Source organism: Olea europaea, chromosome 21 (assembly GCF_002742605.1).
Source record: "Olea europaea var. sylvestris chromosome 21, O_europaea_v1, whole genome shotgun sequence".
Lineage (NCBI taxonomy): Eukaryota > Viridiplantae > Streptophyta > Magnoliopsida > Lamiales > Oleaceae > Olea > Olea europaea.
Genome location: NC_036257.1, coordinates 9,957,049 through 9,969,291, shown reverse-complemented (window position 1 = coordinate 9,969,291; position 12,243 = coordinate 9,957,049). Strand labels below are relative to the sequence as shown.

At 35.5% G+C, this 12,243-nt stretch overlaps 1 protein-coding gene across 1 annotated transcript; it reads right to left on the bottom strand.

Annotated features, from left to right (window-relative positions):
• Nucleotides 1-395: 395 nt before the first annotated feature.
• LOC111370568 (katanin p80 WD40 repeat-containing subunit B1 homolog) lies at nt 396-7,784 on the bottom strand. Its single transcript, XM_022992333.1, has 16 exons — nt 7,647-7,784; nt 7,216-7,442; nt 7,017-7,119; nt 6,862-6,932; nt 6,010-6,084; nt 5,777-5,920; nt 5,480-5,654; nt 4,867-5,355; nt 4,166-4,222; nt 3,949-4,085; nt 2,913-3,173; nt 2,022-2,096; nt 1,823-1,935; nt 1,412-1,528; nt 1,240-1,308; nt 396-820 (listed from the first exon to the last, which is right to left on the bottom strand). Exons 2-16 carry the CDS (start codon nt 7,375-7,377, stop codon nt 760-762), a joined length of 2,109 nt encoding a protein of 702 aa, XP_022848101.1. The 5' UTR covers nt 7,378-7,442; nt 7,647-7,784; the 3' UTR covers nt 396-759.
• Between the last annotated feature and the right edge of the window lie 4,459 nt (nt 7,785-12,243).

Genomic DNA, 12,243 nt, shown 5'->3' with positions numbered 1-12,243 from the left:
GTTTCGACATTGTTTACCCATAGCTTGTTGGATAATTTTTGTGGACTTTATCATTTCACCGATTCATACTAAATAACGAGCATCGATTCTTTTTAATGAATTGATCCAATCGCTACTTCAAATATGGAATTCCTTTTGTTTTGAGATTATGATTTCTTTTTCTTTCAAATTCATCAGGTACTGAATTCCAAATTAAGATATTTTGATTTTAAATAGCTCAAAATGCATTGCCTTGTTCTGGGATCCTTTATCTTTGTTTTAACATCAGAATAGTGAAATTTTAGCATTGTCTTACATCCATCACTCAAGGTCGTTTGCAAAAATCGTTAATTTTGAGACAAGGAGACTGTCGTAGGAAAAACAAATAGATGAGAAACAAAATTGAAAGGCCAGCATTGAGATTTTTAACCCCCATTCAGCAATAATTTCAGGCATAAATTAAGAAAGAGGGCCTTGAATCCCATAATTCAATTGCAGTTAACATTAGTAGTATACATTTTGCTTATGTCCATGATGATTACATGCTCATGTATACTTGAGAGACTATACAAATGAATTATATTCAACGGCATCCACATCCCAAGCTAATGCGCCATCAGAAAACCTTAACGCCGAAATTCTTCTATGTAGGCCTCCAGAAACTTTGAAGGAAGTGGCAAAAAGTAGACTAGCAAGGCAAAATTGAAGCATTCTTGATGTGATGAAACTGTTCACCCTTTTAAGCATATGCTAAGCTACTCTTCCAAACAGGGATGCAGGTTATGATTGTTGGAGAACCAGATTCAGTTCTTGTGCACATTTTGCTACCACTCCCCCCCTCCTACAGTAGAGAAAAAAATAAGCCATGAAGATTCATTTTAGGAAATCTTCAGTGATTTTTTTATATCCAAGAAGTGAAAATATTTTATTTTACACCATATCCAGATATTGTTGACATGGAAAGACAATAAAGAATGGGAAAACCCCAATCTAGTAGCCACAGTTTGTCTCCCTTTAATAAAAAATTCTTTAATTCTCACACTCATTTTTAACCACATATTCACAGAATAAAATGTTTTGCACGTAAATCCAAAACATTTTCTACTTTTTAACCCCACATTAACAAAAAAATCACTATTCAAAACATCATTTTTCTCAATAAATGGCCATTAAAAAGGATATAAGTATTATAAATTACCCTATCATGGTATTTCACTGACTAATGCAGCAGACAGTTGAAGGGATGGTACTCAAACTCACCTTACAAGTTCTGGAAGAATCTTCTGTGTATTCTGGAGATGTACGAAACACTGTTTGCATAATTTGAGCCTGTCAAGATCAATAGGTAATGCATCAATACGAAACTGAAGTAAACCCTGTTTGACTAATACATGGCGTGCAATGGGGAAATACAAGTTCTCAGCAACACTACCTTTCCTCTGCATGAAGATCGACCCCAACAGCTCGAGGTGCGGAAACAGCTGATCGCACTACCGTACCAAAAACTGCTACCAGCTTCAGAAGCATTTCCAAGGATACAATAGCATGCCTACACAGGAAATATAGTGGGGAGTGAAAAATTTGCGGGTAAATCAGAGGTAGGACGCATTGCAAGGTAAAAAGATCAGTTCCTCCTTTACTCAAAGCGCCATTCCTATCTCCTCCTTTGTTCTTACAAGACAAATATATCAGTGAAGACATTACTCTTGTAAGCGTCAAAAACCAGGCAATAAGAGTCACATGTTCAAAGCACAAGTAAATAACAAAACCAACTTCAGACAACAGATGATAGAGATCTATGTCCTTTAAGCCCCTAATTTACCAAATTAGATGCAGTAATTACCTTTCTATCTTGCTTTCCAGTAATCCTAAAAGCACAGGAAGCAAGCAAGAAAATAGGTCCAACGTAATGATCTCCATCCTCTCTATGAGAACACCAACTACATCAGCATGTACCTGAATCAGCAAAAGTGATCTCAAAAACGCAGAACCACAGGAACAGTTCAGTGAAAACACCTAGAGATACTGAAAGAAATACTCACAGAATGATCGGGCAATTTCCTCACAGCATTTATGGCACCTTTAACATCACTCCTTTCCCAAAAATGCCGCACCACCTAGAGTAATTAAAATTCAAATAAGCTAATTCTAAGGAAAGAAGAGGAGGGCAAAATAAAAAAACACTTCAAAAAATAAGTAAGAGGAGGAAGAAGAGCAAACATTATGTGAAAACCTATAGGAGAATATTAATATTCATAAGGGCACAGTCAAAATTAGCCATCACTACACCAAAGCAATGAAAAAACAAGTCTGATTTCCAAAAAATTGAGTCATCTATACGAATTCTTCCCCCCTTCTAACCTGTTTTACTAATATTGCATCTCAAGTGACAAAAAGTTTCTTTTGGTCCCCACATTATATTCCTCATCCAGCTAATCTGTCCACCCCCTATTTTAGAAATTTCCACCTTTACTTTATTGACATATATTTTTATTTCTTATACTACTCAAGGGCTGTTTGTCATCTCTCTTATTATTGCTTCCTGTAAAAAGTTTTGGAAAGAAGATATATTAATTTTTGTTTGGAAACTAATTTTAAAAAGACTTTCCTATTCTAAAAGTGCTTTTAGAGACCAACTTCCTCTAAAAGCTCTGCTAACCAGAAGTACTTTCATAAAATCAACCAAATGGATTCAAAAGCATCTTAAAAATTCCTTTTGGCTTTTCAAAAGTCACGCCGAACGAGCCTTTAATCTAGTAGGGCAATATGTATGTTTAGCTATATGTTCACAGTATAGAAGCAAATTAGTCTGGTATACTGCTCAAGACTCGTATATTGCCAATCAAAAGTTGTATTTTTGTACTGCTAAGGGTTTGGAACACAATGAACAGCATGTATTAATATAATTACAATAAAAATCAAGAAAGAATTACCTGTAACTTTGTCAGCCGAGATCGATACGTACTCAATAGGGCATCATGATTCTGCATCAGATTTTCGATAACACTATTATCATTCACACATGGCCTATCATTCACTGGTGGCCTATCATTCACAGGTGGCTTATCATTCACTGGTGGCTTCTCATCCACTGGTAACTTATCATTCACAGGTGGCAATGGTGGCTTATCATCCACGGGTGGCTGATCATTCAAATATGGCCCCTCCCTTGTAATGTTTTGTGGATTCCTATTCTGCATATACAGTGTAAATAACAGGATGAATATTGGTAAAAAAGATTACTTGGAAGCAGAGGAGGAAGGATGGCCAAGCAAGACTACTAAGATGCAATACTAGCAAATTATAAACCCAAGAAGTCATGAACCACTCGTCTTCTTCATTTAAATGTGACCGAGAAACACAACAGAACTTTCAGCTGTCAAATCTGTACCAGGACACTAATTGAAGCAATTTTCTGTAAATTTAACAGACAAAAGCTCTGTTATGGATTCTCTTCTTGCTGCAATTTTCATTCATGGGCCATTGTCAAAACACAAAATCCCAGTAATCAGAATTTGGAATAAATGCACGCCTTTAAGAGCAGAGATAGCCACAAACACCTTGCCTGCTCTACTCTATGTGTAAAGATAGAGAGGACGAGCTTCGGTATGCTTCAACTCAATAACTTTATTCATTATAATGAACCCCATTGTATAAAAAGTTAAACTAAAATAAGAAAATGAATTAATTTATATATACTATACCATATATTACCCTGCATAAAAACTAAACTTATTGCGGTTGTTAACCATGACTACTTGTTTGCCTAAGCTATCTTATGCACTATTTTATGATCTTATTAATTAATTATTAATATCATATGAATTGGCACCCATATGTCTAGACCAGTTATATAATCTTAATAATGACCCATTGAAGGGACTGTGAGAGCTTAATAGCAGGCATTCAACTGCCAAATCCTGTATCCCTGCCATAAAAGGCAGCTCAAAAGGGAGGCCAAGATTCTACCTGCGAGGGAGGTGTTTGTAAAGGTTCAGCTGCTCTCACATGAGACCTATCGGAAGTAAGAATTTCATCGCTATTCAACATTTCCCTTCTTTCAAACCTCTCAACAAGACTGCGCGTCCTTCCATGCTTAACTGCCACTGCCAACATCAAAGCATAGGAATGATTATACTTTGCCCAACTCATCATTATTAACTATATAATAATATTCAACAGCAACCTCCATTGACATATTTAACTGACGATCCTCCTTTGCTACGACTCAGGTGCTCGTCATCTGAAACATTTCAAAATAATATCAATTTTTTTGTAGCTAAAAATCATTTGCGTTATCTTCATATATATATATATATATAATTTGCATGATATAGGACTTCGTAAAGTGCTCAAGAATGATGGAAGAATAAACAGTAATAAGAAACAGCATCAAGAGGATAATTCATATTCATAATAATAACTCACAGACTATTTCAGATATTTATGAAAATTAGTACCAGTATGTAAACAAAGTTGGCACATAGATAGAGTCAATGGACTATTTTGAGACAACATAGCATGAAATTTAAAGAATCTAAAAAATTTTGGAGTATGAGCTAATTTAAAGTATAGGCAATAAAATTTGGGAGTTCCAAAACAGAAACAAAATTTTCCAATCTGTTAAACTTCAAGGTCATGAACCATCGTGCTATACTGCATAAAATGAAGTAGTGTTTGGCACATACTTGTTACTTTACATGTTCTAACATAGTATTATGGTGTCCAACTTAGACAAACAACAGTGACCTCAATGCAAATGGGTAAAAGCATATATACAAAATAATAAATACATAGGTAACTGTATTGTATTCATACAGCAGAAAGCTTGTAATGAAATGCAATATCTAAAGGTTGTAGAGATGGAAAATTTAACAATTTCCTTACTTGATGGTGTTTCCATTGATGGAGTTTTATCATACTTCTCCGTCACAGTCTTAATATTTGATTGTTCCTCCCTAGAGGACTCCTTTGAATTATCATCTGTCACAAGCTTCTCCTTCTTACTTCTTACAGGAGTCCTCCTGTTCACAAAAACCGCAGATTCAAGGGATACTGACATTCTTTCCATATCAAAGCGAGCATTGGATAGCCTCCTTGTATGAGGTGGCTTGGCCACATCATCATTCCCCTTAGCAGCAACACTGAATTCCTTTCTAGAACTAACCAAATCTTTTCCATCAGGATCATCCCGTGGTACGATGCTAGGCACAACAAAATTTGTATTATTAGCTGTCACATTAGCTTTTGCAGGCAATCTCACTGCAGAACCTTGCTTCTTCATTTCCACAGTACTGATTTCCATGGAATCGGATGAGAGTAAAACCTTTGAAGAATCAAGTGAGCCAACCATATTCGAAGTGACAGTATTTACACCTGCAGCTTCACAGGGAAAGAAATTAGTGCCAATGTTAGTAATTTTGGCACAATCCCATAAATTACTGACAAAAATAAAAAATAAAAAATAAATAAATAAATAAATTCCGCAATAAAAACTTACAGTCGACATATATATTTTTTATTTCCTTAGGTTCAATATCTGGCTTTCTAGAGCGCAGATTGGACTTGAATTTTATATGGCTTTCTTCTTTCTCATCAGGACTTTCTGGACTGTTGCATTTTTGCTCTATGTGGCTGTGCTGTTCTGACATTCTTGCTCCATATGGCTCTATAAGCTGACACAAAAAGGGCAAGTTAGTGATTTGATGAAAACCCAAAAGATAACATAAGAAATCAAAAGTACATTAATAAATGAACAGAAGTGATTGGACATTTGAAGTATACGACAAAAAGTTACCGAAATATTTGATACCCAAACTGCTACAGAATTTTGATAATATGCACCACCTAAAAGTTTTCCATCATGGATGCAGAGATCACCAAGAATTGACCACCCCAAATCAACAGAATCATGACAAATTACAGGCTCCCATGAGTAAACCTATAGTTCAAGGTATACAAAACACATGAATTCAAGTATTCTTTTTTCCAAAATATCTAACATAAAATTTCGTAAGTCCAGACAGAAACCTTTAAACTGTCATCCAGTCCACAAAAAATACTTCTTCCATCAGGGTGGAAAGTTATTGATCGTACTCCTGTCGCCTAGAAGAGGGAAAAAAAGACTGCTTTAAACTGATAAAATATTTTGAGAACTATAATCAAACTGAAAAAGAAAAGACGAGAACAATATCATAAAAAATAATGGTGATGCATGAAAGGACAAACATAAGTGTAATTCAGTTTTCATTTCTTTGTGAAGATTTTTACGCAACATATTCCTGTTTTATGCTTTTGGATGCTAAATCAGAAATGTATACAATGCAGACAAAAGCGTTGTTAATTATGGATTCAAAAGGTTCACCTAAAGAAAGAATCACTTGGGGGTGAAGACCTATAAAGAAACAACCTGTAACTATATATTATTCCAAAAAAATAAAAATTAAAAATTAAAAAAAAATGAAAAAACCTATTAAAAACTCATAACAAGCCAAATAAATTAAATGTCATTCCATCCTATTAGAAATTAATAACAAGCCAAACAAATTAAATGTTACATCATTTAGTCTATTTTGGACGCGTATCATCCTTCCATTTTGTAGGATGAATTTTCATGTTAAATCAGGAAGAGCCACTACGTTCAGTTTTACCGTGCAGAATAAATATTTTAGAACTCATATTTTTACCCACTATTGATGCTGCAATTCCAGTCACAACTGTTTTCTGTATTCATTGATTTAAGAGCGGTATAATTGACCATTTTATAGGATAGATACTGATCTTGATATAGACAAATCTACTTTGTTTAACAACTTTTATAGATTTCAGATTCAATTGGTGTAGACAATATTTTCTTTCTTTCAAATGGGCAAGCTCTATTACCTCACGCTTAGCAGATCCAATCATCTCAAATGTTTCCAAATCCCAGAATTTCACAGTTTTGTCTGCCGAACCTGGAACTCAAATTATATATTACAGAACATCAAATTCCGTAGTGCCTAAAAAACAAGTTATATTACATAATAGCAAATCCTCACCCGTCGCCAAAAGAAACTCGGTTGGATGAAAATCTATTGAACGAATATGTCCTTCATGGAATTTGAAATCATGCAAAAGCTTTCCAGCTGTAAGGTCCCACACCTGTACCACACAAAAAGAGTTCGTAAATGAGAAAAATGGATAATAATTAATTTCAGAAAAAAATAACAACTTTTCATCAGAAACTCAACGTAATACCTTTACAACATTATCAAATCCACCAGAGACTACCCAGCGGCCATCAGGAGTGAACCTTATGGTACTTATACCTCGAGTATGGCCCTTGTATGTGTGAATACATCCTTTCTTTTTAATATCCCAGATCTTTAAATTAGTGTCCATGGAACCAGATGCAAACATATCACCGAATGGATGGAATTCAAGAGCAGTGCAATAGGATCTGTGCCCAGTAAGTGTGCGAACAGCTACAGGTCAAGAATATTAACTAAATTAGGAGTTGAGCCACATCAAATTCAATCCATTCTTATTAGGATGTTTGTAACAGAAAATGGAGCACAGAAATCCAAGCGAGAAAACAGACACTCCAATTTCTTAGAATCAATAATACAGGGTTCAAATATTGTTCTCTTTTATGCAATGTATAAATAAAGAATTTAAAGATGATTTACTTTTTGTTTCTTCCAAATCCCACAGCTTTATGGCACCAGAAGAAGATCCAGCAACCACTAAAGTCTCTGCTGAATCAAAAGCTACAGACTCTACTGGACTTGTGTGGCCACATAAGTTCTGCACAATTGAAGTAGGTACAAAATTATACGTAATACTTTCTCAGAATAGAAGACCACATGCTTTGGAAGATATGCATTGATGGGAGTTCAGTATTTTCAAGATACTTCATTATGTTCAGGAACAACTAAACGTGGATAAGAGCAGCAGATAATAATTGATTGGTGCAAAATTAACTCCATCCAATAATTGTAAGAACTCCAGATATTACCGAAGATAGCATATGAAAATACTTAGATAGAGAAGGTGTGTGATGACTGGACAACCATACATCGATGGCATGCATCAACTCTATGTTCCAAATTCCAATTCAACAGCAAATTTAAATGCAAATATACTGAAATTAAAGTTACTTTTTCTTACGGAGCATGTTTGGTCGTGTTTAAAAGTTACTTCCTAGAAAATAAGTCGAGACTTTCTCAAAAAATAATTTGTTATTGAAAACAGCAACTTCGAAAATCATGTTAGGCAAAATAAGTAACTTAAAAGTAAGCCAAACTATCCAGACCTACATTAAGTATATGCATCTTTCAGAGTATTCTGAGTCTATCCAAATGCCACAAATAATCCAGGACTGCCAAAATTGTTTCCGCTTTATTTTCTTAAATTTGAAACACATAACAGCAAATTGCTATTATTTTAAAATAATATTTAAATTCGGACGTGTAGTGTGTCCACAATCAGCTTAGAGATAAAATCCCAACGAGACAACGTAAATAGAGGAGGACACTGATAACACTCCAAATGGAAAAGGCGAAAAAATAAAATAAAATAAAATAAAAGCTGAATTTGTAATAGATGTTTGATTGAAACGAAATGCAGAAATTACAGATATGAAAATGATTACAGGACACCTTTCCTCTCTCAATATTTGCCTACCATTCTTTTCCTTCCTACCTCCATTTATAACTTCTCTTCCTAACAGATTTTCCCTCCCACATGCCTCCTAACCGAATGCTGTTATACATCCTTCTAGTGGCTTCTCAATTCTTCTTGTTTCCTCTAGCATAGATGAAATGGATTGGGGGCTACAATACCCCTGGTTTCCAAAATCACCTTGTCCTCGAGGTGAAAATTGGGGAATTGATGCTGGATAGAACTGGCTGATTCCCAGGATGCTTCATCTTTAGGTAGCCCCTTCAATTGGATTAACACTTCCATTTTTGGTTGCTGTTTACTGCCTACTTTGCGCACCCCAAGCACTTGATCTGGCTCGACAACCCATTCCAAAGTGGTGTCCAAGTGTGTGGGAAGTGGCTGGCTAAATTCCGTATCCCCCAGAGCTTTTTCTAGCTGAGAAACATGAAAGACTGGATGAATTGTAGCCGCAGGGGGTAACTCCAGATGATAAGCTACTGTCCCTACCCTTCCGATGATTTTAAATGGGCCAAAACACTTAGGACCCAACTTTTCATTTGGTTTCTTTGCACAAGTATCGCAAACGATACGGCCATAACTTTACATAGACATAGTCCCCTTCCTTGAACTCAATGTCTCTCCTATGCTAATATGCCGACAACTTCATTCTGGCGTGCGCTCGGAGCAACTGGTTTTTCAACTCCTCCAAAATCTTGTACCTGTCCTGCAGCTGTTGTTCGACGACTGTGTTTTGGATGGCATATCAAATTTGTGGGAGAGGGTCCCTCCCATAGATGGCCCGAAAAGGAGTCGTCTTGGTAGAAGCGTGGAATGTAGCGTTATACCAATATTCGGCCCATGGTAGCCATGTAATCCAATTTTTGAGGCTTATCAAATGTGACACACCCGCAAATAAGTTTCCACACACGTGTCTACTACCTATGTTTGTCCGTTCGTTTTGGAGGATATTTGCTCAAGCGATCAACCACCACCAATATGGAATCGAAACTTCCTGACTTTGGCAGTCCCTCTATGAAATCCATAGAGATATCCTCCCAAACTAAACACAGAATAGGCAAGGGTTGTAGGAGGCCGACTAGAGATAGAGCTGAACTTTTGTTTTGTTGGCACACAGGACATTCCTCCACAAGCTTCTTGATGTCTTTCCTCATCCCCCTCCAATACAAATCTCGTGTCAGACGTTTGTATGTTCAAAGGAAACCTGAGTGACCACCCACTAGACTGCTTTGATATTCCTTAAGCAAGTTTGGAATCAATGAGGAGGACTGAGGAATTACTAGTCGCCCTTTGTATGGCAACCTGCCCTGTTCTAGTGAAAAATGCATGTGGGAGTTGGGGTCACCTTGCAACTTCTCCTTAATTCCGGAGAGCAGAGGGTCTGCAACTACCTGTTACATAACCCTTTGAACATCCACTGCTGTCGGAAAAGTGAAGGTTGAGAGCTCTATTCGGGGGAGACTCGGGATTGCATCAACAGCCTTATTTTTCGTGCTAGGTCGATACTGTATCTTGAACTCATTATCCATCATCATCTTAGTGACCCAATGTTAAAATTCCCCTAGCACTACTCTCCGTTCTAGCAAATATCAGTTCACACTATAAATCGCTGCCCCAACAGGTAATGTCGCCATTTTTGGATAGCCAACACTATGGCCATAAGTTCCCTCATAAACTGATTTCTGCTGGTGCTTTCAGTTGTTGGAAAGCTTTCATAGCTCGGTAACCGGCCAAAAACCTTCGATAATACCCCATCAACCCCATAAAGCCACAAAGTTCCTTAAGAGTTCGTGATGTTGGCCACTTCACCATGGTGGATTTCTTACTACGATCAGTGCCCATCCCTTCTGTTGACACCAGGTAGCCTAAGTACTCTATTTGCAGATTGGGAAAATGAGCACTTCTTGATATTGGCGTGCAGCTGAAGTCATTGCAGGGTGTGGATTATCATTTCCAAGTGCCGTTCATACTTGGACTAAGGTACATTTCATAATGTTAGTTTGGAATTTTGCTAGGACAGGGCGGAAATGGCATGCATGTGAATGTCTCATTTGAGTTATTTTGTTGCTCCTAAATATGCACAAATTTACACAATAACAATATCTAAAAATAATATTGCATTGTTATTCTTGATAAAGTATAATATTTATATTCTAGATGAATTCTATATCAATGTTCTTGGTGAAAACATGACTCTATTTAAATAATATTCTATAGAAACATGTGTTAATATTCCCGAAGAAGTATAAAGCTTATAATCTTAAGCTTCTAAAGAATATTTAGATTTTACTTCCTAAATAAAAATATGAATCAATATTTTAGAAGAATATTAAGCCCCTATTATGTGGGAATTAAAATTAGATTTTGATAGAAATTTTTGAAAAGTGGAGTTAAAAAGTTGTCAGACCTATAAAATATGTGAATAATATTGATTGTCTGACTTTAATTTAGATTAAAATCTAATTTAAATCAATACTAAACAGGGGCTAAATTAATTCTCGTGAAAAAACTCGACAAGATTTTAACAATTCAAATATTTTGTAATGTGCCATTAAAGGATTAAAGGTGGAGTGTTGTAAATAATATGATTATTAATAAATGACAATTATATCCATATAACCCTGGTAATTATGAATAATATATCACTTGCAACTCTAATTCTTCCTTATAAATCTGTGATTTTAATACTCAATAAAAATACACAAAAGTCTATTGTCTTCTCTCTAATATTCCCTCTTCTCTATTTTATAACAATCAACAATTAATTTAAATCATGTATTTCACGTCTCATAACTTTTTAACCACACATTTCATCAATTTTTATTAAAATCTACTAAAAATCTAATTTTAATTCTTACTTGACTAGGGCATTATAAATTAAACTTCAAATGTGTACTTTTGTTTTAATAAAATGATGTGTATGTCCTCATATTTTTCCATATAGTTTCGACATTGTTTATCCATAGCTTGTTGGATAATTTTTGTGAATTTTATCATTTCACCGATTTGCACTAAATAACAGGCATCGATTCTTTTTAATGAATTGATCCGATCGCAACTTCAACTATGGAATTCCTTTTGTTTTGAGATTATGATTTCTTTTTCTTTCGAATTCATCAGGTACTGAATTCCAAATTAAGATATTGTGATTTTAAATATTTCAAAATGCATTGCCTTGTTTTGGGATTCCTTTATCTTTGATTTAAAATCAGAATAGTGAAATTTTGGCATTGTCTTACATCCATCACTCGAGGTCGTTTGCAAATATCGTTAATTTTGAGACAAGGAGACCGTCGTAGGAAAAACAAATAGTTGAGAAACAAAAATTGAAAGGCCGGCATTGAGATTTTTAACCCCCATTCAGCAATAATTTCAGGCATAAATTAAGATAGAGGGCCTTGAATCCCATAATTCAATTGCAGTTAACATTAGTAGTATACATTTTGCTTATGTCCATGATGATTACATGCTCATGTATACTTGAGAGACTATACAAATGAATTATATTCAACGGCATCCACATCCACATCCCAAGCTAATGCGCCATCAGAAAACCTTAACGCCGAAATTCTTCTATGTAGGCCTCCAGAAACTTTGAAGGAA